Source organism: Microcebus murinus, chromosome 32 (assembly GCF_040939455.1).
Source record: "Microcebus murinus isolate Inina chromosome 32, M.murinus_Inina_mat1.0, whole genome shotgun sequence".
NCBI lineage: Eukaryota > Metazoa > Chordata > Mammalia > Primates > Cheirogaleidae > Microcebus > Microcebus murinus.
In genome coordinates, this window is record NC_134135.1 from 4,302,684 (window position 1) to 4,330,623 (window position 27,940).

At 37.2% G+C, this 27,940-nt stretch overlaps 1 protein-coding gene across 5 annotated transcripts in view; it reads right to left on the reverse strand.

Annotated features, from left to right (window-relative positions):
- Positions 1–8,921: 8,921 nt before the first annotated feature.
- The window catches only part of ZNF677 (zinc finger protein 677), a 28,649-nt gene continuing 9,630 nt past the window's right edge, over positions 8,922–27,940 (reverse strand). For 4 of the 5 annotated variants that reach the window (XM_075998945.1, XM_012757829.2, XM_075998946.1 and 1 more), the window contains 2 exons: positions 21,599–21,725; positions 8,922–14,423 (listed from right to left, as the gene is read on the reverse strand). In XM_075998945.1, coding sequence (XP_075855060.1) covers positions 12,904–14,423; positions 21,599–21,725 — 1,647 coding nt within the window. In that variant the 3' untranslated portion in view covers positions 8,922–12,903. Of the gene's footprint in view, positions 14,424–21,598; positions 21,756–27,940 lie in introns of those variants that run through there. The other variant, XM_012757832.3, reaches the window with a different exon arrangement.

A 27,940-nucleotide genomic window follows, 5' to 3' on the forward strand; every position in this document is an offset into this window, starting at 1 on the left:
TTTAGAGCAGTTTTAAGTTCACAAAAAAATTAAGTGGAAGATACAGAGATTACCCATATATCCCCTGCCCCGAATCATGCATAGCCTCAATCATCAGCATACCCCACCAGAGTGGTAAGTTTTTGCAATCAATGAACATTGACATTATTATCATCCACAGTCCATAGTTTATATTAGAGTTCACTATTGTGTTGCTCAGTCGATGAGTTTGAAAAAATGTATGACATCTTCACCATTATAGTATCATATAGGGTATTTTCACTGCTCTCAAAATCCTCAGTGCTTCACCTAGATTTCTTTCTCCTTTTAGTACTATTGCTTGTTGCTTCACATAATTTGCAGCTTTTTTTTGGTACATAAGCACTTAGGACTGGGAAGATACCTTGGGAAATTAACCCTCTTATCATTATGTAATTTTCCTTTTTTTTCCCTGGTAATTTTATTTTATCAGACTTCTACTTTATCTGATATGAATAAAGATACTCTGCCTTCTTTTGTTTGATGTTTGCATTGTCTAACTTTATCCATTGTATTGACATCATGGGGCAGAAAATTATTTGTGTGCGGCTGCCCTATGCACTGTAGGATGTTTAATAGCATCCCTGGCCTCTATCCACTAGATACCAGTGACACCACACCAGCTGTGATGATCAAAAATATCTCCAGGCCAGGTGTGGTGGCTCACACCTGTAATCCTAGCACTTTAGGGAGGTCAAGGTGGGAGGATTCCTGGAGTTCAAGACCAGCCTGAGTGACATAGCAAGACCCTATCTCTACAAAAAATGAAAAAAATTATCTCGGCATTGTGGCATGTGCCTATAGTCATAGTTACTTGGGAGGCTGAGGCAGGAGGATAGCTTGAGCCCAGGAGTTTGAAGTTGCAGTGGGCTGTGATGACACCACTGCATTCTAGCTTGAACAACATAGGAAGTATACCTTGTCTTAAAAAGTCTCCACCAGTACAAAGGGCAGGAAGACAAAAGGTACTTAGTGGCATGTGCCATGTTGCTTTCAACTACATTTCACACGATATTACTATAAAGACCTGACCTCAGACATGAATGAGCTGATTTGCATGCAAGGTTTCAGGGTGTAACTGTGATCATCTATAACTGGTAAAACTTACCACTGAGAAATGCTTTGAGATTCAAGGGCAAGTTAAAGCTCAAAATCGTGGCAAAATCCAAATCAAGAACATGGCCCTATTGCCCTCTGAAATAACCTGCCAGTTGATTAAAGTGGTTTCTGTGACATTCTTCCTTTTGGAAAAAATGGCTCAGTAAACAGAAATTAGAGTATAGATCTAGAGAGGCCTGAGAAGCTAAAAGATCCTAGAATAAAAGAGTTAGGCATGTCTTACTAAAAACTGGGTATAGCTAATAGAAAATGTAGTATCAGATAAAGTCATGTATGTGTGTGCACTTCTGTTATGTGTTGAGTTGCATCCTGTGTTTTAGCTGAATGGCACACCTGACCCCAAATTCTTTTCTGATCAAGGATGTCCTACAAATCAGCTATCTTGGTAGGAATAAACTGGACACAGGCCAGACAAGAGCCACAAGGGCATCTGCCTGTGGGAGCAACAGCTGGTCATGGGTTGAACACTTGGACATGAGCCCACACACCAGGATAACGAAGTACACATGAAAAGCACAACGTAAACATCCAGGACCAAATCCCTGGAGCCATATCAGGACAAGACTGGAGTATATGCTGCTCTCCTGAGAGAGACCTCAAAAACGAATTTAGAAAAAAAAAATACAAGAGAAGGCACAGTTCTAATACTGTTAGACATAATTGGGTGAATTCAAGAACAGTGAAATGTAAAGGACTGGAAATCTATTCTCAAGGGAAGAACTGCAGCTGAAAAAAAGGACCATTTCTCATTTTTGCCCCCAATGGAATCAGCTTGATAACATCTGCCCACCAGAATTGCACATTTGCTGTGGATCAGAGATTCCTGGGTACCTCCTTTCTTTTCCTCTTTGGAATGGATTTATTGAGGTTTTATTTATCTGTTCCACCATATGTATTGTGAGTGAGGACGACTCCCTTGAGCTCTGAATCAAAAGGAATCTCATGAGACTACCATGAGATTCTGTTTGTGATTGAGGTTATGTTTGGGCAGGACTTTTCCTTTTTTGGGGAATATTAAGGGGATGAGGTAAGTGTATTTTGTGTGAACAAAAGAGGGACAAATTATTTCTGATAAATGCTGCATTGTCACATATTGTAATATAATCCCCAAGCATCACCTCCTGTGAGATTATATATCCCTGCTCTGTGTTATCAGGTGTGGCCTCTTGAGGCCACACTTACTTTGAGAGGATTGAAATTCACTGCCCTTTATGATAGGCTTGGCTTTGTGAGTTTCTTAGCCAATTTAGTGTGAGTAGGGATGGCTTTTTTTTTTTTTTTGAGACAGAGTCTCACTCTGTTGCCCGGGCTAGAGTGCCGTGGCATCAGTCTAGCTCACAGCAACCTCAAACTCCTGGGCTCAAATGATCCTTCTGTCTCAGCCTCCCGAGTAGCTGGGACTACAGGCATGTGCCACCATGCCCGCCTATTTTTTCTATTTATTTTTAGTTGGCCAATTAATTTTTTTTTTTAATATTTTTTACTTAAAAAATTTTCTTTATTCGCTTTTCTTCTTTCAAAGGTTCTTACAGGATCCATAATTTCTTTCTATTTTTAGTAGAGACGGGGTCTCGCTTTTGCTCAGGCTGGTTTCGAACTCCTGATCTTGAGTGATCCTCCTGCCTTAGGCCTCCCAGAGTGCTAGGATTATAGGCGTGAGCCACCCTGCCTGGTGAGATGGCATGTTTTTTAAATGAGAAATTGTCAGTAAGTTGACTGTCCCTGAAAATTAATCAAGCAGCTAAAAGTTGTCTACATGGGGCATATCCTTTAACTCAACTAGCTCCATGTCATACCTGTAGCTTTTTTCTTTATTCTTGGGCTTATTGGAGGCATCAGATAAAATTCTTTGCACAGAGAAAACAAATACAGTTCTCACCAAAAGGCAACTGACTCACCAGAAATCTCAAATGACCTAGAACTCATGGTAAAATGAGGATTTCTAGGCCACATCATGCCCAGCTGCCTTGAAGATGTCCAGGCAGTTTTTTAAAATAGCTTTATTGGCCAGGCACGGTGGCTCACGCCTGTAATCCTAGCACTCTGGGAGGCCGAGGCAGGTGGATTGCTCAAGGTCAGGAGTTTGAAATCAGCCTGAGCAAGAGCGAGACCTCGTCTGTACTAAAATAGAAAGAAATTAACTGGCCTACTAAAAATATATAGAAAAAATTAGCCAGGCATGGTGGTGCATACCTGTAGTCCCAGCTACTCAGGAGGCTGAGGTAGAAGGATCACTTGAGCCCAGGAGTTTGAGGTTGCTGTGAGCTAGGCTGACGCCACGGCACTCACTCTAGCCTGGGTAACAAAGTGAGACTCTGTCTCAAAAAAAACAAAAACAAAAACAAAAAACCCAGCTTTATTGAGGTGTGATTGATATATAATTATGTACCACATAATGTTTTGATCTGTGAAGGACCACATATACAATTGTCCCATAAAATAATACTGTATTTTTACTATACCATTTCTATGTTTAGATATACAAATACTTACCATCGTGTTACAAATGCCTGCAGTATTTAGTACCCTAACATGCTGAACAGGTTTGTAGCCTTGGAGGAGCAGGTGATACCATATAGCCTAGATGTATATAGTAGGCTGTATCATCTAGGTTTGTGTAAGTGCACACTAAGATGTCTGCACCATGAGGAAATCACTTAACAATAAATTTCTCAGAATGTATCCCCATCATTAAAGGATGCATCCATCATTGTACTATAAAAAGCTGCACATACTGAGGGTGAGCCTGGCAAGGGGCTCCACCTGTGCATGGGGCAGACTCTATTCAGGCAGCTGTCTCCGCCCCCGCCCCCTGCAGCAGTGTGTACCACCCTTAGGCAGGGGAAACTCAGTCACTTGTGCTCCCTGTGGTGTGGATCCCTTTGGGTACTTTGTTCCGCCAAGAAAGCTACAAAACTGTGGCTCTGGAGCCTTGACCCATGGATCATGCTCCAGAGGCTTGGCAGGAGAATCTTGCATGTTTTAATTTAAATGGAAGCTTTAAGATCTTTCATTGGCTGCTTCTGATCTTCTCTTTTCTCTACTATTAGAATGGTATATCCCAAAGACTGAAATTTAACCCCAAATTCCAGAATCAAATTGTGGAACCAAGCAAGAGGTGAATAATGATAGATATAAGTATGTTTCTTATAACCCATTAAAAATTCAGGAATATTTCTTACCACAACATAACTTGCAGAGAGCTCACTGATACACTTTCAATGACCTTTTCTTTTTCTTTACCAACCTTAACCTCCCAAATCCAAGACTACGGATAGTAGCTCATTATCTCCACCAACTGCAACACCTTTGAAATCTCCATTTCAAGAGTTCCCTCCTTATATTACCTTCATTCCCTCCATTTTATATGCTCTACTTTCATTAGAATAACAATTTTTAAATCCATCTAGAAATACTGCCTTTTATTATGTAACCATCCTCAATTAACTATTTGTTCTTACTTTTCCGAACTGGTTTGCTATAATATAATCTGATATTTGTAAATATCCTGAAGAAACTTGTCCTCTTTCACTGTGCTGCCTTCACCTTACTAATCTTCAGAATGAGATGAACTCCCTTATTGACTGTAGTCCCCTTACAACTAGGAAATTCACACTGATGGCAAAAGAAAAAAAAAAAAAAAAAGACCAAAACAAAATCCCAATAAACAAGTCCTCTAGGCTCATGGACTTTGCCGTCCTCATCCAAGGGTGCTCTTTCTAATTTCTCATACTGTTGTGGGTAATTAAAATGTCACTATGCTGTTTTCATTCATTCAATTTAGCATCCATTCTAACTTTGTTTCTGATTTCTTCTTTGTCCTGGGGTAATTCAAAAGTAGATTATTATCTAACAATTATTTGAGGATTTTTCCAGGTTTTTGTTATTGATTTCTAAATTCCAAATTATTAAATAATTCCATTATTTCTAAATTCCATTTCCATTCCATGTCTCAAAAGACATATTTTGTATGACTTGAATTCTTTTAATTTTATTGAGACTTGTCTGATGGCTGGAATACGGTCTGTCTTGGGAAGGTGCTGCTGTGGTGTGGACGTTTGTGTCCCAACCCTAGCAGAATTCCTATGTTGAGATCTTAACCGCCAAGGTGATGGCATTAGGGAGTCAGGCCATTGTGAGGTGATCAGCGCCCGAGAATGAAGCCCTTGTGAATGTGATTAGTGCCCTTTCAAAAGAAACTGCTGAGAGCTCACTTGCCCCTTCTGCCATGTGACGAGATGGCAATTTATATACCAGAGTGGGCCCTCATCAGACACAGAATCTGCCTCACTTTAATCTTGGGACTTTTCAATCCCCAGCACAGTAAAAAATAAATTTCTGGTGTTTATAAGCTACCCAGTCTATGGTATTTTGGCGGTAGTAAGCCAAACAGACTAAGTACTGTGTGGACTTTTAAAGATTGTGTATAATTGTTTTAGGTGGAGTGTTTTATAAAGGTCAATTTGGTCAAGTTTATTGACAGTATTGTTGAAGTCCTCCTGGAACTTACTTTCTGTCTACATGTTCTATCTATTATGTTATTGCAAGAGGGGGCAATGGAAATCTTGACCACAATTGTGGATTTGTTTTCATTGCAGTCCTGTCAGCTTCTCCTCATGGGTATGGGGTTTTGTTACTAGGTTCATAAAGGTTTAGGACTGTCATGTCCTTTTGAGGAATTGATCCCTTTATCATTATGAAATGTTTCATTATCCCTGATAACATTATTTACTCTTTAATTTACATTGACATTACTACAATCACTCTATTTTTAATAGTGTTGATATATTTTTTATGCTTTTACTCTATTGGTGTCTTTATATTTTAATACATTTCTTTTCTTTCTTTCTTTCTTTCTTTTTTTTTTTTTTTTTTTTTTGAGACAGAGTCTCGCTTTGTTGTCCAGGCTAGAGTGAGTGCCGTGGCGTCAGCCTAGCTCACAGCAACCTCAATCTCCTGGGCTCGAGTGATCCTTCTGCCTCAGCCTCCCAAGTAGCTGGGACTACAGGCATGAGCCACCATGCCCGGCTAATTTTTTTATATATATATCAGTTGGCCAATTAATTTCTTTCTATTTATAGTAGAGACGGGGTCTCGCTCTTGCTCAGGCTGGTTTTGAACTCCTGACCTTGAGCAATCCGCCCGCCTCGGCCTCCCAAGAGCTAGGATTACAGGCGTGAGCCACCGCGCCCAGCCTCTTTCTTTCTTTCTTTCTTTCTCTTTCTTTCCTTTTTTTTTTTTTTGAGACACAGTCTCACTCTGTTGCCCAGGCTAGAGTGCCATGGCGTCAGCCTAGCTCACAGCAACCTCAAACTCCTTGGCTCAAGCAATCCTCCTGCCTCAGCCTCCCAAGTAGCTGGGACTACAGGTATGCGCCACCATGAGCGGCTAATTTTTTCTATATATATATTAATTGGCCAATTAATTTCTATTTATAGTAGAGACGGGGTCTTGCTCTTGCTCAGGCTGGTTTCAAACTTCTGACCTCAAGCTATCTGCCCGCCTCAATTTTACTTGAGCATTCACAAACAGAAGTAGCAGTGTACTCTCAGGTGGCAGCTACAGAGGTAGACTATAGGAAAAGTGTGTATCCTAACAAGCCCTTTCAGAACTCGTATTATCAGATAGTTTTGACAAATGATATTTATTATCTTTCCATTAAGTCATTACCCTACACCACCCTCATGTCCTCCTGGTAGTAGTGAGGCTGCTGTAAAGTCTGCTTATTTTGTGTATTCTACAAATAGGTCATCATGATTCTGGATAAGACTACTTATATCTTAAGCCCTCTAGGGAAATTTTGTTGTTAAAAGAATTAACATGCAAAAATATACACAGCCAGTTTATTATAAAGTAAGTTTTGACTTTTAAGTCCTGAAAAATAAAAAAAAAATTGCTAACTAAAAATGTCTCCAATAAATGCTTACTACTTTCATATACCTCACCAAGTCACACACTAATTGTGGATATTCCTCAACATTGTAAATTATGTTCCCACCCTGGCAATTTTCTCCTTCTACTTCCTCTTCCCATTTACCTTTTCCCATTTGTATCTGCATGGCACACTCCTTCAATTCATTAATGATTCTGCTCAACTATCAACTTATGACATGGGCATTGCCTGAACACATTATTTAATTAGGACATCCTGTCATGCTATTATACATATACACTTCACTGTACTTATCAATATCACCATATTTTATTATCACTGACTTACCCTTTTAGAACATAAACCACTTGAAGGCAGGGAATTGGTTTTATTTTTTTAAAAAATGTTAAACTTTATTTTCTTACTCTTTTTTGCTCAAGAAACTGAAATCTATATATTTTTATTTTTAAATTTATTTAAAAAATAATTTTAAACTTTATTTTCTTGGGGAATTGGTTTTGTTTCCTGCTAGATTAGTGATTAGAATAATTCCTGAGAGCAAGCACTCTGTGCATTCATGCTGAAAGAATAAATGCATGCATTTTTTCAATGCAAAGAGCAAAGTTAAAGAATGCATAGGTCATAACTTCTACTTTTGTTCATGCTTTGTTATTTCAGGCAACATGAACTACACAGACCCACCTCAGCAGTGACAAAAGGTTTTCATAAAGCTTTTCTAAGTAACAAAAATTCAAGATACTCTCAAATGCTCTATTCTATTCCTAACACAAAATAACAATCTCACTTGTCAGGTAGTTTTTGTGAGTCACAATTTGGAAAAGTGACTAAAAAAGTAGGAGGTTTGTCAGTTTCACATGACACCAACTCCAGAGGCTGCAGCTTGGGATGTGACAGGTCCTCTGGGAAGTCTGGTCTGCCTACTCTGCCTCGATTAGCACTCAGCTCTCATTCTTCTTAAAGAGAATACAGATGGCTGGCTCATGACTAAGAAGAGCACAGGGTGAGGGGAAAAACCCTTTTCACATTTAGGCTTTGTTTATATGGACGCTACAATTTCAGGAATTCTTTCCAAGTATTATTAGGTAGTTCTGTTAAGTGGACACTGCAATTTTAATGAAGAATGGGAATTTCAAATTTTATATTCACATCTCAAGAACAGAGGAAGGTAAATAAAAGAAGTTAGACAAAACATAGTGTGGACCAAATTAATATACCCCTTACCAATGATATTAGATGACAAGGCAGTAAACTTAATTTTGGGAAGACAGATTATATAAACTAATTTTGTTCTTTATCCTGAGAGTCTAATATTCCATGTAACCTATGGTCAGTCTCTTAGGTGTTCCAAATGATAGACAAAAATTATCAAACAGTCCTTAGTGTTTTTAACTTATAGATTTATTTCCTTTTAGCTCTATTTGTATCTAAACAAAGTAAAATATTTCTCCAGGTTTTAATATAGGTATTTTAATTCTTTCAGGGTAGGAAAATTAAAAAAAAATCCTTTTGAGATGTTTTTCATTCAATGCCATCCTATCTTAAAGAAATGCAAAAGCGGGCCGGGCGCTGTGGCTCACGCCTGTAATCCTAGCTCTTGGGAGGCCGAGGCGGGCGGATTGCTCAAGGTCAGGAGTTCAAAACCAGCCTGAGCAAGAGCGAGACCCCGTCTCTACTATAAATAGAAAGAAATTAATTGGCCAACTGATACATATATAAAAAATTAGCCGGGCATGGTGGCGCATGCCTGTAGTCCCAGCTACCCGGGAGGCTGAGGCAGAAGGATCGCTCGAGCCCAGGAGTTTGAGGTTGCTGTGAGCTAGGCTGACGCCACGGCACTCACTCTAGCCTGGGCAACAAAGCGAGACTCTGTCTCAAAAAAAAAAAAAAAAAAAAAAAAAAAAGAAATGCAAAAGCGGAAATATTTTAATATCACCTCCAAATGGATTTTAATATAACTGTAATAACTCAGAGATTTTCATAATTAGGGAGCCTATATTAAATATTTTCAATGAAGTAGTAGAGACTGCAACATGATTTCCTTGGTAATGCAGAATATATTCAATTGAGGGTGAACATTTTAAATGTTTAAGGTTACATTTGTTTCAAAAAGGCAAAAAATAATTCCATCTTGGTTACATTATAGCTTTGAATTTGTTTCGCTTTTTTATTCCTTGCATTTTTCACATATAATTTTGAGTCTTAAAAGTCAAAATTATATTAAAAATATGACAATCTCTATTGAATCTGCGTTTTCAAACCTTTTTATTTTCTTCAATAAGTTACTATCTATATTATTTTATTTTGTAACAAAGAGAATATCACATATAATATTCTATCTACACCTTGCTTTTTATGTATGGCAGAGATCACCTCAACATAATGACTCTCTTCATTCTTTTAACAGCTTCACATACATAGCCAATGTTCCCTTAATTTTCTCAGCTACGGGACAAGTTTTGCCAGTGTGTAGGTAAAATTATAAAACTCTTAGAAGAAAACAGATGTAAACTGGGCTAGACATTGGGCTAGACAATAGTTTTTTAGATACAACACCAAAACACAAGTAGCCCCCCCCCCCAAAAAAAGTAGGTACTTTGACTTCACCAAAATTAAGAGTACTATTCAGAATGTGGAAAAACAATACATAGGAGTGGAGAAAGTGTTTGTAAATTATATATCTCATAAGGGTCTAGTATTCTATAAAAGAACTCTTACAACTCAACAAAAAACACACAAACAACCCAATTTAAAAGAAAAAGAGTGGTGAAGGATCTAAATAGATATTTCTCCAAAGATGGCCAATAAGCATATGGACAGATACTCAATATTAGTCATGGAAACATGCAAATCTAACCACAGTGAAATATCACCTATAAATGACTAGAAAGCTGTTACTACTACTACTACTACTACTAGTAATCCAACTACTACAAACATTAAGAGTTGATTAGGAAGTACAGAAGCTGGAACACTTGTATATTGCTGGTGGGAACGTAAAAGGGGCAGCTGCTTTGGAGAAGTTTGGCAGTTCCACAAAAGGATAATCAGTTACCATATGATCCAGCAATTCCACTTTTACAAATATACCTGAGTGAAAACATATATATGCAAAAACATCAAAAACAGATTGTTCATAGCAGCATTTTTCATAATAGCCTAATTTCACAAAGTGCAAAGAGCCTAAATCTCCATCAAATGATGAATGGATAAACAAATATTATTATGGATTAACAAATATTATGTGGAATATTACTCAACAATGGAAAGTTATTACGTATTAATAAATGTTCCAGTAATATATTCCACTATATTGCATACTTAAAACATGCAAATTTTATTGTATGTCTCCTTTGGCACTAGCTGGTAATTTGAACCACATCTGGGTAACCTTACTCTAGTCCCACCAGGTAACCATTGTAACACCCCAAGCCAGTCATCTTTCACTGCCCTCTCACCATTTTTGAACCAGAGTGGAAAGTCTACTCTGTTCTTCTCAACAAGCTTCATGTAACAAATATTTTCATGACACTTCAGTCAATGGTGTCACTAGTCTTGAAGTTTAAACCAAATTTTGTGTGGGGTTCCATCCTTTCCAGTGGAGTGGCCACAAGTGCAAATTAACAAAAAATGTTTTAAGGGTAAATATATGAAGTTTCTAAATAAAAAAAAAAATCCCATTGTGAATATTTATTAAGAGGAAACTCATGAAGCTTGGTCTTTTCAAATTATTACACTGAGTGATCCAAGTATAAAAAAGAGATGGTGTTATTTTAATCCTTATTTCTGAAATTTTCTTTTAATTTACTGTTTTCACATGCTTATATTTATATTTCCACTGATATAGAAGAGCAAGCCATTCTCGCAAAAAAAGGCATGTAGAAATACAATCATACAGTGCATATTTATGAATGAGAAGACAGGTTTTAGGGGTCTGAAATATATATCATACACTGCTATGGTATGCTATATTTACCATAGCAATAGAAATAATTTGGGGCAGAGTGTGAAGAAAATGACTCAAATGTAAATTATGAATATATATTCCCGAAATTGCATATTATTTGAATCTAACATGGAAAGAGACTGCTATTGGTGACTTTCAACCTTGAGAGCCAAATGATGTATTATTAGTGTTCAATATAAAGTGCCTTAAGGAGGTAGGATATGCTTGAGTTGATAGCATGATTCATTCAGGGTTATTAAAAATAATTATACCGTACTAATTAAGACATGAGAAGTATAATGCATCTAAATAAAATGGTATCAAAATACAATTTCAGTGGCCAAATGTACATGCTTTACAAACACTCTCCTTTGGTTCTTTTAACTGTCTTCTATGATAACCATTCTGTAATCGCTTCAGTTAAAAAAAAAAAAAAGACCAATTTAATTAATTAATTATTTGAGACAGAGTCTCACTTTGTTGTCCAGGCTAGAGTGAGTGCTGTGGCATCAGCCTAGCTCACAGCAACCTCAAACTCCTGGGCTCAAGCGATCCTCCTGCCTCAGCCTCCCGAGTAGCTGGGACTACAGGCATGTGCCACCATGCCCGGGTAATTTTTTTTGTATATATATTTTTAGTTGGTCGATTAATTTCTTTCTATTTTTAGTAGTGACGGGGTCTCACTCAGGCTGGTTTTGAACTCCTGACCTCGAGCAATCCACCTGCCTTAGCCTCCCAGAGTGCTAGGATTACAGGTGTGAGCCACCATGCCTGGCCAAGACCAATTTTTAATAGTGTGTGATATGCAACAGCAGTTGCCTTTCAAAGGAGATGGTGACCATTATTCCCCCTCCATTCATTTCTGCCACATGTGCAGTCCCTAGTAACCCTTCATTTTACTCCTGTGAAAATCTCATTCTCTCAACGTTCTGGCTTACTCTTTGTTTCCTGGTCCTCTTGCACAGTAAGCTGACCTTTCCTATAATTTTAACAGAGGTTCTCAGTCATAGCAACAAATCAGGGAAGGGGTCCTGACTGCATGATTTAGATAACAGTTTTAACTCTATTCTTTCATTACCATGCTCTCACATTTATACTATATTGTATATTTAGGCCCTTCCATTTTATCCATCTCTTCCGTGAGATAATCATGACATACGAAAAGTAGGTAATGAAGATATACCATGAACAGATTTCAAATGTCAAGTTGTAATTCATCAATAACAAAGCCTTCTTAAGAAATCTCAAATATCCGAGTCACGGCACCAAAAAAAAAAAAAAAAAAAAAAAAAAAAAGAAATCTCAAATAAATAAAGACAGATCTTTCTGCAGATGTCCTTGTTCTTTTGACATACATCATCTCATCAGTTTTAAATGATTTTCACTTTTTAATCTTATGTGGAATTTAATATCTGAGATCAGTTAATCCTCAAGAAGGAATAGAGACTTAGTCCCCCCAATATAAATTTTCGTATGTGTAATCCATTGAGAGAACTGGCTAAACAATTCACCACATTGATTACATTTGTAATGTTTCTCTCCAGTATGAATTCTTTGGTGTATACTGAGTCTGACCATTGCTTAAAGGCCTTGACATATTTTTATGGTTTCCATCTTGAATGTATTCTGTCATAACAACAAAGATGTAAATATTTTATAAAGCTCATCATATTCACTACATTTACAAGGCATCTCTACAATAAGAACTCTGTGGATGTTCCACAAGGCTTAAATTTTGGATAAGCCTTGCCATACACCATTTTATTTGTGTGGTTTATCTCAAAGATGTATACACTAATATCAAAAGATGTGTGAGCACTGGCTAAAGGCCTTTCCATATATACTAGTTTTATATGGCTTGTCTTCATAGTGGAGACTCTGATGTTGATAAGGCTTGAACATTTAAGTTTTGTCTTATTCATTGTATTTGTTATGTTTTTTTCTGAGTTTTCTGATGATGCCCAAGGTTTGAACTTTGGATAAAAGCATTATGACGTATTTTATATTTACAGTGTTTCTTTTCAGTATGTATTTTTTGATGTCTAGTAAGGTTTGCAAATTGGGTAAAAGCCTTGCCACATTCATTACATTTGTAAGGTTTCTCTCCTGTATGGATTTTCTTATGTTGGGTAAGATTTGAACGTTCAGTAAAGGCTTTACCACACTCACTACATTTGTAGGGTTTCTCTCCAGTATGAGTCCTTTGATGACCCCACAGGTGTGAACATCTGATAAAAGCCTTATCACATTTATTACATTTGTAGGGTTTTTCTCCTGTATGAATTCTCTGATGTTCCAGGAGGCTTGAACTGTGGATGAAAGCCTTGCCACACACATTACATTTGTGTGGTTTCTCTCCAGGATGAATATTCTGATGTCTAGTGAGGTGTGAGCACTGCTTAAAAGCTTTGCCACACTCATTACATATGTAAGGTTTCTCTCCAGTATGGATTCTCTTATGTTGAGTAAGGCTTGAACGCTCAGCAAAGGCTTTGTCACATTCACTACATTTGTAAGGTTTCTCTCCAGTATGAATTCTCTCATGACCCCAAAGATGTGAACGCTGAATAAATGCTTTACCACATTCATTACATTTGTAAGGCTTTTCTCCAGTGTGCATTCTCTGATGACTTGCAAGGTTTGAATTTTGACTACAGACTTTGCCGCATACATTGCACTTATATGGTTTCTCTCCTGTATGGACTCTCTGATGTCTTGTGAGGTTTGAACACTGGTTAAAGGCTTTGCCACACTGATTACATTTGTAAGGTCTCTGTCCAGAATGAATTCTCTGATGATTAGTGAGGTTGGAACTTTTGCTAAAAGCCTTTCCACAGTCAGCACATTTGTATGATTTTTCTCTGCTGTGTGTTCTCTTGTATTGTGTAGGTAACAAAGGGGTCTTTAAAATCTTCCTATATTTATTACAAATGTTTTTGACACTAGGAGGAATTGTTTGAGGTGGTGAAATTAAGGAACTATTGTTGATAGACATCTCAACTTGATTACATTCATAAGTTTTCTCCTCAGTCTGAAATCTCTGCAGTTCAGCAAGATGTGCCTTTAGGCTTAATCCAATCCTATTTTCAAAACACTTTACATACTTGTTTCCAGTATAGCTTATGTTATTTTTCAGCTTTAACAAATTCCTTATGAATGGCTTGCCATGTACAAAATATTGGTAGGTATTCTCTCTTACAGAAACATTCTGCTTTAAAGAAAAATTAATTGAGGATTTATTATGCTGTTGGTCTTTTCTATGAGTGAGATTTCTATTTTGGGTAAAAGGCACTCCTTTGTAATTTCTTGTATCATATCTCCACTGGCTGTCAAACTTATGCATATTTTTCCAGACTTCCTTGATACCATGGCTTTCATTTCTTTCCAATATCACCAGATGGTATAATTCCTCTTTATTAATGTCTTCTTTTGATAATTCCTCAGAAACATCTGAAAGATAAAGAACCATAGGCTTTCCAATGTGTAGAGTTGGAGACAAATATTTTACATTAAAATACATGTTATAAAAATAATATTTATAATGAACAGGGTCATGAAGCTTCTCAACCATGGTCTTCTTTCATCCAAGTACTAACCAGGCCCGACCCTGCTTAGCTTCCCAGATCAGACATGTTCAGGGTGGTATGGCTGTAGACTCAAGCATGGTCTTCTGTTTAGGAACACAAAGGGAATGGCTGTCCTCAATAAGAAAGTAATATAGCAATAAAACATGTAATTCAAATTATTTTAAGGGCAGTACAGTTTGAAACATCCTATATCCGAAACCCTTATACTACGCAAACTCACGTATGCCCTGAAAGAAAGGATATTTTAACACCATCACCTAAAAAACATGATAATTGGCACTGCTATATTGCTATCTCATATTTGAAGAGAAACAAGTAATAATGCATTATTTAGTGATGACTACTATACACATATAAAAGCTAAAGCACACCTCAAACTTATGTAATAAAAATATAAAAATGGCAATTCATAATTGCAAAAAATAATACAGAAAAAATCAGGAAGAATTTATTAATAATTAAATGCCATTATAAGAATTCATAACATTGTAAATCTGAATATTTGTTATAAAACTACCTATACCCATATAGAATGTGCATTTTGCAGCATTAACATTTTGTGCATGGCCATTATATTGCATAATATATTCTGAAAAATCACCACCTATAAATCATAATAAAAATAAATAAAAGGCCGGGCGCTGTGGCTCACGCCTGTAATCCTAGCTCTTGGGAGGCCGAGGCGGGCGGATTGCTCAAGGTCAGGAGTTCGAAACCAGCCTGAGCAAGAGCGAGACCCCGTCTCTACTATAAATAGAAAGAAATTAATTGGCCAACTGATATATATATATAAAAAAATTAGCCGGGCATGGTGGCGCATGCCTGTAGTCCCAGCTACCCGGGAGGCTGAGGCAGAAGGATCACTCGAGCCCAGGAGTTTGAGGTTGCTGTGAGCTAGGCTGACGCCACGGCACTCACTCTAGCCTGGGCAACAAAGCGAGACTCTGTCTCAAAAAAAAATAAATAAATAAAAAAAATAAATAAATAAATAAATAAAAATTTTAGTAATCTGTGAAAATCTAGCAGGCAACCTAATAGCAACCACAATTACACAACATTATTGTCTGTGGAATTCCAAAGAGTTCTTGCTTAAGAACAAAGGAAGAACTCTCATTGCTGAAGGAGCACATAACAGGAAAAATAAGAAATATGTTGAGAATCACTAAATTTTGAAATATCAGGTTTAGGTAAATACACATGATTATAAAGATTAAAAATTAGAAAAGGTAGTCTGAAATCACAGTTTATATAACAAACAGTACATAGAGCAACTTCCTAACTATGAAGCTGTCACCTAATCCTCTAGTTCTATGGCCAAAAAATATATAATATATAATAAAAGCTGTATGCGTTGAAATTTTATTATCTAAGGTCAAAGAAAATGTTGATAAGAAAAAAATTAAGAAAAGAAAACATATAAGATATAATGCAGGGAAAAGCCAGTCTCATAAGAAACATGACAGAAAGTTGATATATCTTATTATAGACATAACTTTTCAGTCCATACTACATGCTATGCAATGTACTAAGCCCCCAATAGCATTAATTTATTTATTTAAAAATTATTACAATTTTTCAAATAAAAACAAGGGACCCAAGAGGTTTAGGTATTTATCCTTAACTCACACAGGGAAGAATTGCAAGAGCCAGAATTTGAACCTGAATGTGGAGGCTAAGATGCCATATTCATAAAGCATTAAGCACTGTTGCCTACCCAGGCAGTACAGTTTACAACAGATCACAGCAACTACCAGGAGCTTAGGAAGAAATGTTTCAAGGGAGATACAGGACCTGAGCTGTGTCACTTATAGTGTGACAGTGCCACTACTCCCATGTATCAGCATTTGAGTTTTGTCTTGAACATGTTTCTGACCTGAGCAAGCTGTCCTATATATGAGTAAGGGTCTTTCCTTACCCAGTATGTGCACTGCGGGGAGCAGTAGGTCTTGTGAAAACTGGGTTGCCAAGGTGCTCAAAATTAATATACTAGGGGCTACCAGTATAGTCCATCTAGATCAAAGAAAAACTGGAGGAAGGGCCCAGATGGGGATTTAGAAAAGCAAGAGTGAAAGGTAAGGAATAAGCAGCATTATGGGAGCAGAGCTTCTGTTTGCAAATCTGTGAGAATATAATTGTACTAAGACAGTTAAAATCCTGATCTTGGAAAAAGAGAGGAACTGATATAGAAAGTGACTTAACACTGACCCATTCTGTGGAAACTATTACAGGAACAGGTCAAAAGTAGATAACATTCAGAACATATCATCAAAAATGTAATGTATGATAAATGCAGGTTTACATATATTCCAGTGTTTGCTCTAAAATCTATCAAAGTAAATCTCACAAATTCTATTTCTGGACACATACTCAAGTGAGATACATATATTCCAGAAGACATGTACAAGAATGTTCTTAGCTGGACCCAAAAGTAAAAACCTAGAAATGGCCATCAAGAGAATGGATGATTTCTCTTGTTTCTCTGCTCTAAAAAAAAAAAAAATAAAAAATAAAAAATAAAAAATAAAAAAAAAAAAAAAAAAAAGAGAATGGATGAGTTCACTCAGTATAAACACACATGGATGCAATTAAGTCCTATCAAGGGTCTAGCAATGAGGGGTGGACATGGGGATGGGATGACAGTCCCTTGGCTGGGGGGACAGGGAGGTTGGATGGTAGAAATGAAGTTAGCAGCTAGCTTTTGCCAGGGTCTGAGCTCTTTGGGGATGCAATTGCATTTGGTAAAAAGTTAAGAACTAGGCCGGGCGAGGTGGCTCATGCCTGTAATCTTAGCACTCTGGGAGGCTGAGGTGGGCGGATTGCTCGAGGTCAGGAGTTCGAAACCAGCCTGAGCAAGAGCAAGACCCCCCGTCTCTACTATAAATAGAAAGAAATTAATTGGCCAACTTATATATATATATATATATATATATATATAAAATTAGCCGGGCATGGTTGCGCATGCCTGTAGTTCCAGCTACTCAGGAGGCTAAGGCAGTAGGATTGCTTGAGCCCAGGAGTTTGAGGTTGCTGTGAGCTAGGCTGACGCCACGGCACTCACTCTAGCCTGGGCAACAGCGAGACTCTGTCTCAAAAAAAAAAAAAAAAATGAGATACCAAATGAGATACCAAAAACTCTATGAGAATGGCTAAAATCCAGAACATGGAACCCAAATGCTGGTAAGGATGTAAAGCAATAGAAATGGTTATTCGCTGCTCCTGGGAATGCAAAATATTAATAGTACAGCCGCCTTGAAAGAGAGTTTGCAGTTTCTTACAAAACTAAACATATATCAAAAGACCCAGCCATTGCACTTCTTGTTATTTACCCAAAGGAGCTGAAAACGTATGTCCACACAAAACCCTGAACGTGGATGTTTATAGCAGCTTTGTTCATAACTGCAAAAATTTGGAGCAACCAAGAGGTCCTTCAACTTTATGAATAAACAAACTCTAGTATATCCATACAAATTATGGTATGTCAATACAACTTAATCAAGGTTATCCTTCTATAAACAATGGAATGAAACAGAGAATATTATTCCATACTAAAAAGAAATGAACTATCAGCTATGAAAAGACATGAAAGAAACTTAGATGTTTATTACTGAATGAAAGAAGCCAACTTGAAAAGGCCACACACTGTATGATTCCAACTATAAGACACTCTGGAAAAGGTAAAACTATGGAGACAGTAAAGAAATCAGTGGTTGTCAGGTGTTAGGGAGAGGGAAAGATGAAGAGGCAGAACACAGAATTTTTAGGGCAGTGCAATTATTCTTTATGACAGTATTATGGAGGATATATGGCCATTATACAATTGCCCAAATCCCCAGATATATATGAGAGAACCCTAATGTAAACTATGGACTTTGGGTGATAATGAGGTGTCAATGTAGCTTTATCAATTGTAACAAATGTTAACACTGCAGTGGGGAATGTTGATAATGGGGGAGGCTACATATGTGTGGAGACAGAGGGCATATGGGAAATCTCTGTATCTTACACTCAATTTTGCTGTGAACCTAAAACTGATTGAAAAATTAAGTCTGTTAAAAAAGGTATATGTTTATGGTCAGTATTACGTTACAGGAAGTAAGTAAAAGGAATAATCACCACTATCTTTTAATAAAATTCTGGAAATTATATATGTTCTGGAGCAAACTGATGTTCAGATGTAAACACTCGAGAAAGAAATCTGGTAAAACATATAAAATAATATTCATTCCTTCATCCCATAGCCCCACACATTGTAAATATAAAACAAAAAAACACCAAGAGTATCATAAAAAATATGTAACTTATGATAGGTGAAAGTATGAGTGCCTCAAATTACAGATTTTTTATATGTAGACGTCATTCAATTTTATAAGTTCCCTCAATAAGAGCATCAAAATCTTATTTGTGGAAGCAGAATGTACAATTGCACACACGTGGGATGAATGACGGTGGCACAAACAATAGCTCAGTCAACACTCTAACAGATAGGAAGTTGTGAACTTGGACAATACTCTCCCTAGGATAAGTTCCTACACCTTTTATTGCTGGCTCCAAGAGGATGATCATTATATATCCGAATAACATTTGTCATACTGCCCTTGGAGACACTGTAAACTCCAAAAATGACAGATGGACGGAATGCACTTATCACTCAGGCTCTCCTGATGCTTCATCAGTATCCTGGGACATGCAGATCCGTCTGCTCAATGGCTTCAAGAGGCACTTCTGAATGTAAGCAGGATACTGTAAGACTGCTGTCCCCAACCCTGGGGCTGCGGACCAGTATCGGTATGTGGCCTGTTAGGGATAAGGCCGCAGAGCTCTGCCACACCCCACCCTCCTGTCCATGGAAAAATCGTCTTCCATGAAACTTAGAAATGGGAGTGGTGCACAGCAGGAGGTGAGTGGCTGGCAGGCAAGCGAGCGAAGCTTCATCTATATTTACGGCCGCTTCCCATCGCTCCCATCACTGCCTGAGCTCCACCTTCCCAACCCCCCAACCCCCATGTGTGAAAAAATTGTCTTCCATGAAACCAGCCTGTGGCACCAAAAAGGTTGGAGACCACTGCAGTTAGAGGTTAACCACTCCTTTTCAAGAATTTTACATTACCAGACGGTTGCCATAGCACACACCTATAATCCCAGCTATCAGAGAGGCTGACGTGGGAGTTTGAGACCAGCTTGGGCAACACAGTGAGACCTTGTCTAAAAGAAAAAAAAATAGAGGAAAGAGAATTTTCTGTTACCAAATAAACCCTTTCCTGGGTGAGTCTACTAACAGTTGTCTACCACCTAAAGGAGGGTTACCCCAGCAGAAAAAGAAGATAAAATTTCAGACCCTACGAATGTGTTTCAAAAGCAAGTTTCAGAGAAAAATCTTAGAATATAAAATTAGGAAGATAAGCAACAAAGGTCTGTCACTGTTTCTGGACAGGGTAGAAAGCTGGAAGAGGTAGAAAAATACAAGATATGGGAGTAAAATAAGAGGGTCAGATTTTGTAGGGTTCTTGAGAAGGGTGGTATGCTCTGCCCATGGCCTGCAGGGTGAAAGTCTAAAAGATTGAGATATATTCCCATTTTGGAATGAGAATAAAAAAAAAAAAAAAAAAATCTCCCTGTCAAGTCTTTGTTACTGCTGAATAACAATCTCAAAAAACCTGCTCCACTTCCCTTTATTCACACATGGCAAAAGTAGAACTGAAGAGATGGTCAAGGGGCCTCAACAGGTTGAGGGCCTCATGAAATTTCAGGGAACCCCAGACACATTCTGCGGGGCCACTGTTTTCACCACTTTCCTTAGAAGGTCTTACAAGTATGTGAATTGCAAATAGAAACTGAATAGGCTCTGGAGCCAGGACTACAGGGCCTCAGCTCTGATCTGTATGCACTGAGAACTGAGCATCAGATAAAATCAAATAATAATCAAATGGACTGAGAACTGAGCATCATACAAAATCAAATAAACAAAGAGACAGTCCTTCAAAACAGCCATCTTGGTCCCTCTCAAAGCCAGGGGACCAAAACTCTTAGAGGGGCCAGATAATAGGGTATTACAGATCACTAAAAAGAATTTGTCTTTGTGTCTGGATGAGTTGGAGCATCACAGGAGAGTGGGAATTTAACAAAATAAGATGAGACAGGAGAGAGAGAGAGGGGGGAGGGAGGTAGGGAGGGGGAGGGAGGGAGGGGGAGGGAAGGAGAGAGGAGGAGAGAGGGAAGGAGAGAGGAGGAGGGAGGGAGGGAAGGGGAGGGAGGGAGGGAGGGAGGGAGTCAGTCAGTCTGTGTTTAGGGAGCTTCCTTTGAGAGCTCATAAGAAGTAAACTTTTGTTTTCCCACAGATCTTTCCCATTTGAGGAGTTTTCCAAACAGCATTTATAAAAGCAGCTTTCTCTGTACCCATCTGAGCTATTATTTGTGTTCACATTCCCACCCACTTGGATTTTTCCCCACTCACATCACTCCCCGCAGATCAGGAATCTTTCCCTTGTTCCAAAACAAAGATAATATTCAGCTCAGGAGAGATTTCAACTTAAAAAGAAAAAGGCACATAATATGCTGTGCTTTTCCAGAATGATTCCCAGCCCTTTACTCAGCTAAGAAGGTAGAACATTACAGATGAGTCTAGAAAACTAGTTCACAAATGAGTCAACTGACTCCATCCTTCTGAATGCTTAGAGATTATTTTAAATATGCAGATATCCAGCTCTCTTCCAAGAACTACTGAATCAAAAGCAAAGGGGCAAAACCATGAAACCAGATATTTTTAAAAGTCTGTTACAAGGTTTTGTGACTACTCACGTTCTGGAACCACCATTAATCAAATCTGAAATGTGCAGAACTTCAGCAGAAAGGGGAAGTTTAGAGTCCATATGCCACATTATGCATCCTTTCCATTCTGAATCAAAACAGTTTCAGTCTTTCCCTTTAGAACAGGGACTGGACATTCAGACAAGCAAGTCAGGGGCTTCCAAGAGACTCACATGAGAATATGCAAAGACATACAAGCGCAGTTACTAATTTCTAGAGGGAAGTTATCCTCACCTAGGGATAGCAGGTTCCTGTAGTTCTCTAACATCACATCCCTGTACAAGGCCTTCTGAGCAGAGTCCAAGCATTCCCACTCCTCTTGGGAGAATTCTATGGCCACATCCTTGAATGTAAACAGTCCCTGAAATGAAAACATATTTCATCAAGTAGACATAGGAAGATCTATTTTCACATAAAATAACAGAAGAGAGGTGTAAGGATTGACTTGGCTGTAGTGAGTGTTCTCACTGATCCATGTGAGATAATCTAAGCAAGTTATATATCAGTGATCTTATTTTTTAAAAAACTGAAGTGAAATGTATGTAACATAAAATTAGCTATTTTAAAGTATAGAATTCAGTGCCACTTAGTACATTCACAATGTTGTATAAACATCACCTGTCTGGTTGATATTTTTATCAACTCCAAAGGAGACTCTGTACCCATTAAGTACTCACTCACCATTCTCTCTTCCTCACAGTTCCTAGCCAACTAATAATCTGCTTTCTGTCTCTATGGACATTTCAATTTTTTTTTCTATTTTTTTGGTTTGTTTTTTTATTTTTTCCTCCCCACAGCACTATGCATAATCTATGGACATTTCATATAAATGGAATCACATAAAATATGTGATCTTGTATGTTTGGCTTCTTTCAATTAGAATAATGTTTTTGAGGTTCATCCGTGACATAGCAAGTATCAGTAGTATATTCGTTTTTACGGCTGGATGATATTCCATTGCATGACTATATTACATTTTATTTATTCATTTATCCATTGATGGACATTTGGGTGTTTTCCATCTTCTGGCTATTGCAGGGGTCCTCAAACTTTTTAAACAGGGGGCCAGTTCACTGTCCCTCAGACTGTTGGAGGGCCAGACTACAGTTTTTTAAAAAAACTATGAACAAATTCCTATGCACACTGCACATATTTTTAAGTAAAAAACCAAAACGGGAACAAATTGTCCTTGGTGGGCCGCAGTTTGAGGACCCCTGGGCTATTGTATACACTGTGCTATGAACATTTTTTTTTTGCTGTTTTTTTTTTTTTTTTACTATTTACTGAAAGATTCTTTTTATTTAAGATTTCAAATATAGAAACTATAAAATAAGTATCTGTTTGAATAACTGTTTTCAATTCTTTTGGGTATATATCCAGCAGAGGAATTGCTGGGTTATATAGTTAAACTTTTTGAGGATCTGTCAATTTTTTTTCCATGGTGGCTATACCATTTTATCAGCAATGTATCAGGATTCCAATTTCTCCATATCTTTACCAACATTTCTTTTTTTTTTTTTTTTTTTTTGAGACAGAGTCTCACTTTGTTGCCCAGGCTAGAGTGAGTGCCATGGCGTCAGCCTGGCTCACAGCAACCTCAATCTCCTGGGCTCAGCGATCCTACTGCCTCAGCCTCCCGAGTAGCTGGGACTACAGGCATGCGCCACCATGCCCGGCTAATTTTTTGTATATATATTTTTAGTTGGTCAATTAATTTCTTTCTATTTTTGGTAGAGACGGGGTCTCGCTCAGGCTGGTTTCGAACTCCTGACCTTGAGTGATCCGCCCGCCTCGGCCTCCCAAAGTGCTAGGATTACAGGCGTGAGCCACCGCGCCCGGCCATACCAACATTTCTTATTTTCTCTTTTATTATAGCAAATCCTGGTGGGTGTGAAGTGATACCTCATTGTGGTTTTCATTTTCCATTTCACTAATGACTAATTTTGCTGAGCAACTTTCCATGTGCTTGCTGGTCATCTGTATTTCCTCTATGGAGAGATATCTATTAAAGTCCTTAGATCATTTTTTAATTAGGTTATCTGTATTTGGCTGCTGAGTTGTAGATGTCTTCATATATTCTGGATACTAGACCTTATCAGACATGTGATATGTACAAAATTTCTCCAATTTGGTAAATTATATTTTCACTTTTGTGACTGTATCCTTCAATGCACTGAAGTTTTTAATTATGATGAAGATACATCTACTTTTTCTTTTCTGCTTTTGGTGTCATATCTAAACATCCATTGCCAAATCCAAAGCCATGAAGATTTACTCCTATGTTTTTGTCTAAGAATTTTATAATTTTAGCTCTTATTTAGGTCTTTGATTCATTTTGAATTTATTTATATGGTGGGAGGTAAAGGGCCAATCTTATTCTTTTATATGTGGATATTCAGTTGTCCCAGTCCATTTCTTGGTGACTATGCTTTTCCCATTGAATGTTTTTGGCACCCTGGCAGAAAATGAACTGACCATAGAAATATGGCTTAACTGTTGGACTCTAAGTTCTATCCCATTGATCTGTGCTTCTATCCTTATACCAGAAGCACAATTTTGATTATGCTAAATTTGTAGTAAGTTTAGATGTCAGGAATTATAACTCCTCCAACTTCGTTCCTCTTTCTCAAGATTGTTTTGGTCATCTGGGGTCCTTACCCCAATCTGAATTTTCAATTCAAATTTTAGGACTGGCTTTGCCATTTCTGTAAAAAAAAAAGAAGCTGTTGGGATTTTGAAAGAAACTACACTGAATCTTTGTATCACTTTGAGGAATACTGCCATCTTAACAATACTAAGTCTCCCAATCCACAAACATAAGATCTTTTAACATTTATTTAGGCTTTTAAAAATTTCTTTCAGCAATACTTCCTAGTTTCAGTGTCATCCACTTCCTAGGTTAAACTTACTCCTATGTTATTCTTTTCAATGCTATTGCAAATGTAATTGTTTACTTAATTTACTTCTCAAATTTATTGCTAGTATATAGAAATACAACTAATTTTTGTGTGTTAATACTGTATTCTGTAACTTTACTGAATTTATCTCCTATTTTTTTGAGGATTCTTTAGGCATTTATAAATATAAGATCATGTAGTCTATAAATAGAGAGTTTTACTGCTTTTCTAATATTCATGTCTTTTATGCCTGTTTTTGGTATAAGTGCTGTGGCTAAAACTTCCAGTACAATGCCAAAATACTGTGACAAAGAGGGCATCCTCATCTTGTTCCTGATACTCAGGGAAAGTTCACAGTTCTTCATCAATGACTATGATGTTAGCTGTGAGTTTTTAATATATGCCCCTTTTCAGATTAGGGAAATTTCTATTGACAGTTTTGGGCATTTTTTGTTCAAATCATGAAAGGTGTTGGAGTTTGTCAAGTGCTTTTTCTGCTTCAATTGACATGATCATATGTTTTCATTCTTTCATTCTATATGTGGTATATTTCACTAATTGCTTTATGTTAAAGCACCTTTGCATTCCTGTAATAAATCCGCTTGGTAATGTTATATCATCCTTACAGTATGATGTAGATTTTGGTTTCTAGGAACTTTTTGAAGATTTTTGCACCTATATTCATAAGGCATGTTATAGTTTTATTGTGATGTCTTTGTTTGGCTTTACAATGGGGATATTACTGTCCTCACAGAATATTTGCTACTTTTCTATGTTTCAGGGAGTATTTGCTACTCTTCTATGTTTAAGAACAGTGTGAGAAGAATTGGCTAATTCTTCTTTAATTGTTTTCTAGAATTTACCACTAAAGCCAAGTGGTCCTAGACTTATTTTTAGGGGGTGTTCTTGATTACTTATTCAATTTCTTTACATGTTATAAGCTATAAGCCTGTTCCAACCCTCTACTGATTCTTGAGGCAGTTTTCTTACTATGAGTTTATAGGAAATTATCCATTTCATCTAGATTGTCCAATTTATTGGTCTAGAATTATTCATAGTGATCTCTTATAATAATTTTTATTTCTGTGAGATTGGTAGTAACACCCTAATTTTCATTTTTGATTATTTGAGTCTTCTCTCTTTTGGTATTAGCCTACTGAAAGGATTTAGTTGGTCTTTCTAAGAACAAACTTTTGGTTCCACTGATTTTTCTATTTTTCATACTTTTCATTTATTACCACTCTAATCTTTCTTATTTCCTTCATTTTATGAGTTTTTGGTTTAGTTGGTTCTACTTTTTCTGGTTCCACAAGTGTAAAGTTAGGTAATTGAGTTGAAACTTTTTTCTTTTTTTAAAAAATATATGTGTTTACACTTAAAATTCCCTCTTCTCACTGCTTTTGCTGCATGCCATAAGTTTTGGATGGCTGTGTGTTCACTGGATTTGTATTTAAAAAATTTGTAATTGTTTCTTGAGATTTCTTTGTTGCCCTATTGGTTGTTTCAGGAGGTATGGTATAGAGGAGTGATATCACCAAGATGACACAGTATCAGGTCCCACTTGTCATGCTACAGAAATACTGCTTTAATGACCATGCATGGGCAAAATACTTTACAAGCGCTCCAGAATCTAGGTGAGAGGTTGCAGCACTCTGGTGGAGCACAGCAATGAGAAAAGACACACCGAAAATAGTAAGAACAGTTTCACTTTTCACATGTCACCCACCTCCCAAGCCAGCACAGAACAACACCAAGAGATACCCTAGGCTAATTAAATTTTCCAATGGAAGGAGAGAACAAAGTCACCATCTGACTTTCAAAGCTCTTTTGGGTGACATCTGAGGGGCCTATTTCTGTCACACCTCACTCAGAACACTGAGGGAAATGGCATGGATAGATTGCTTGGGGTAGCTAATAAAGGGGTGGAGGCCCTCAACAATCAACATGCAGATCTCAATAGGCAACCCATGGCCTCTGGCTGCAGGCCTCCCTGCCCGCCAAAGGCCTCCATTACCAGGCCCACCTGTCTGTGAAATCTGACAGCAGTCCTATCATCCCGTGGACCCCACAAGTAGGTCTTACTGCAAATCCCACCAGCCAGTTTGCCCACAGGCCCCATTAACGGATCTGTTCAGAATGTCTGACTATTGAAGTGCTTTCCCTACTGAAGATAGTCTATAAAAACTGAGAAAGGTGACTGCTTCTTCGAATGTGCATATACCAACACAAGGCTATAAGCATCCCCCCAAATCAGAGAAACAACACTATACACCAAATGTACCTAATGGACATATACAGAACATTCCCTCTAACAACAACAACAGAATACACATTCTTCTCAAATGTAATACTCTCCAGGATCATAGGCTAGGCCACAAAGTAATTATTAACAAATTTAAAAGTAAGGAAAGCACTCCAAACATCTTTTCCAACCACAGTGGAATGAAACTAGAAATCAATAACAAAAGGAAAATGGGAACACTTGCAAATACAAGCAAATTAAACAAAATGCTCTTGAACCACCACTGGGTCAAAGAAGAAATAAAAAATGAAATTATAAAATATCTCCAGATAAACAAAAATAAAGCCACAACATAACAAAACTTATGAGATACAGCAAAAGCAGTGTTACAAGTCAAGGTCATAGCAATAAATGCCTACGATATAAAAAGGAGAAAAGTTTCAAATAAACCACCTAACTGTATAACTTAAGGAACTAGAAAAAGAACAAGCTAAACTCAAAGTTGGCAGAAGGAAGGACATAATAAAGATTAGAGCAGAAATGAAAAAAAAAGAGAGAATAGGAAAAAATGATGAAACTAATTTTTTTTAAAAATAAAACAACGTAAGAAAAAAGAAGACTCAGATAAAATCAGTAATGAAAGAGGAAATATTACAACATGTGTAGGAAATAAAAATACTGTAAAGGACTATAATGAACAATTATATTTCAACATATTGGACAAATTAGAAATAGATAAATTGGAAGAAACATACAACTTACCAAGACTGAATCAAAAACAGAAAGCCTGAACAAAACAATAACAAAGCTGGACATTGAATCAGTAATCAAAAACTTCCCAACAATAAAAAAAGGTCAGGAACAGCTTCACAGATGAAGTCTACCAAACATTTAAAGAAAAATTAGTATCAATCCATCTTAAACTCCAAGAGTAGAAGAGGAAACTTTCCCAAAGCAATTTTATGAGGCTAATTTCACTCTTATTCCAAAGCCAGACAAAGACAACAGCAGAAAAGAAAACTATAGGCCAACATTCTACATTAACACAGATGTAAAAATCCTCAACAAAATATTAACAAATCAAATTAAACACCACATCACAAGGATTATATACCATAAACTGGTGAGATTTACCTGAGATGAAAAAATTATTCAACACATGCAAATCAATGTCACATACTATATTAAAATGAAAGAAAATCACATGATCATCTCAATAGAAGCAGAAAAAGCATTTGACAAATTTAACCTTTCATGATAAAAATTCTCAATAAATAAGACATAGAAGGAACTTCCCTCAACACAATAAAGATCATATATGAAAAGCACACAGCTAAACATCAGACTCAATGGTGAAGAACTGAAAGCTTGTCCTCCAAGATCTGGAACAAGGTAAAGATGCCCACTCTTGACATTCCTATTCACTACAGTAGAGGA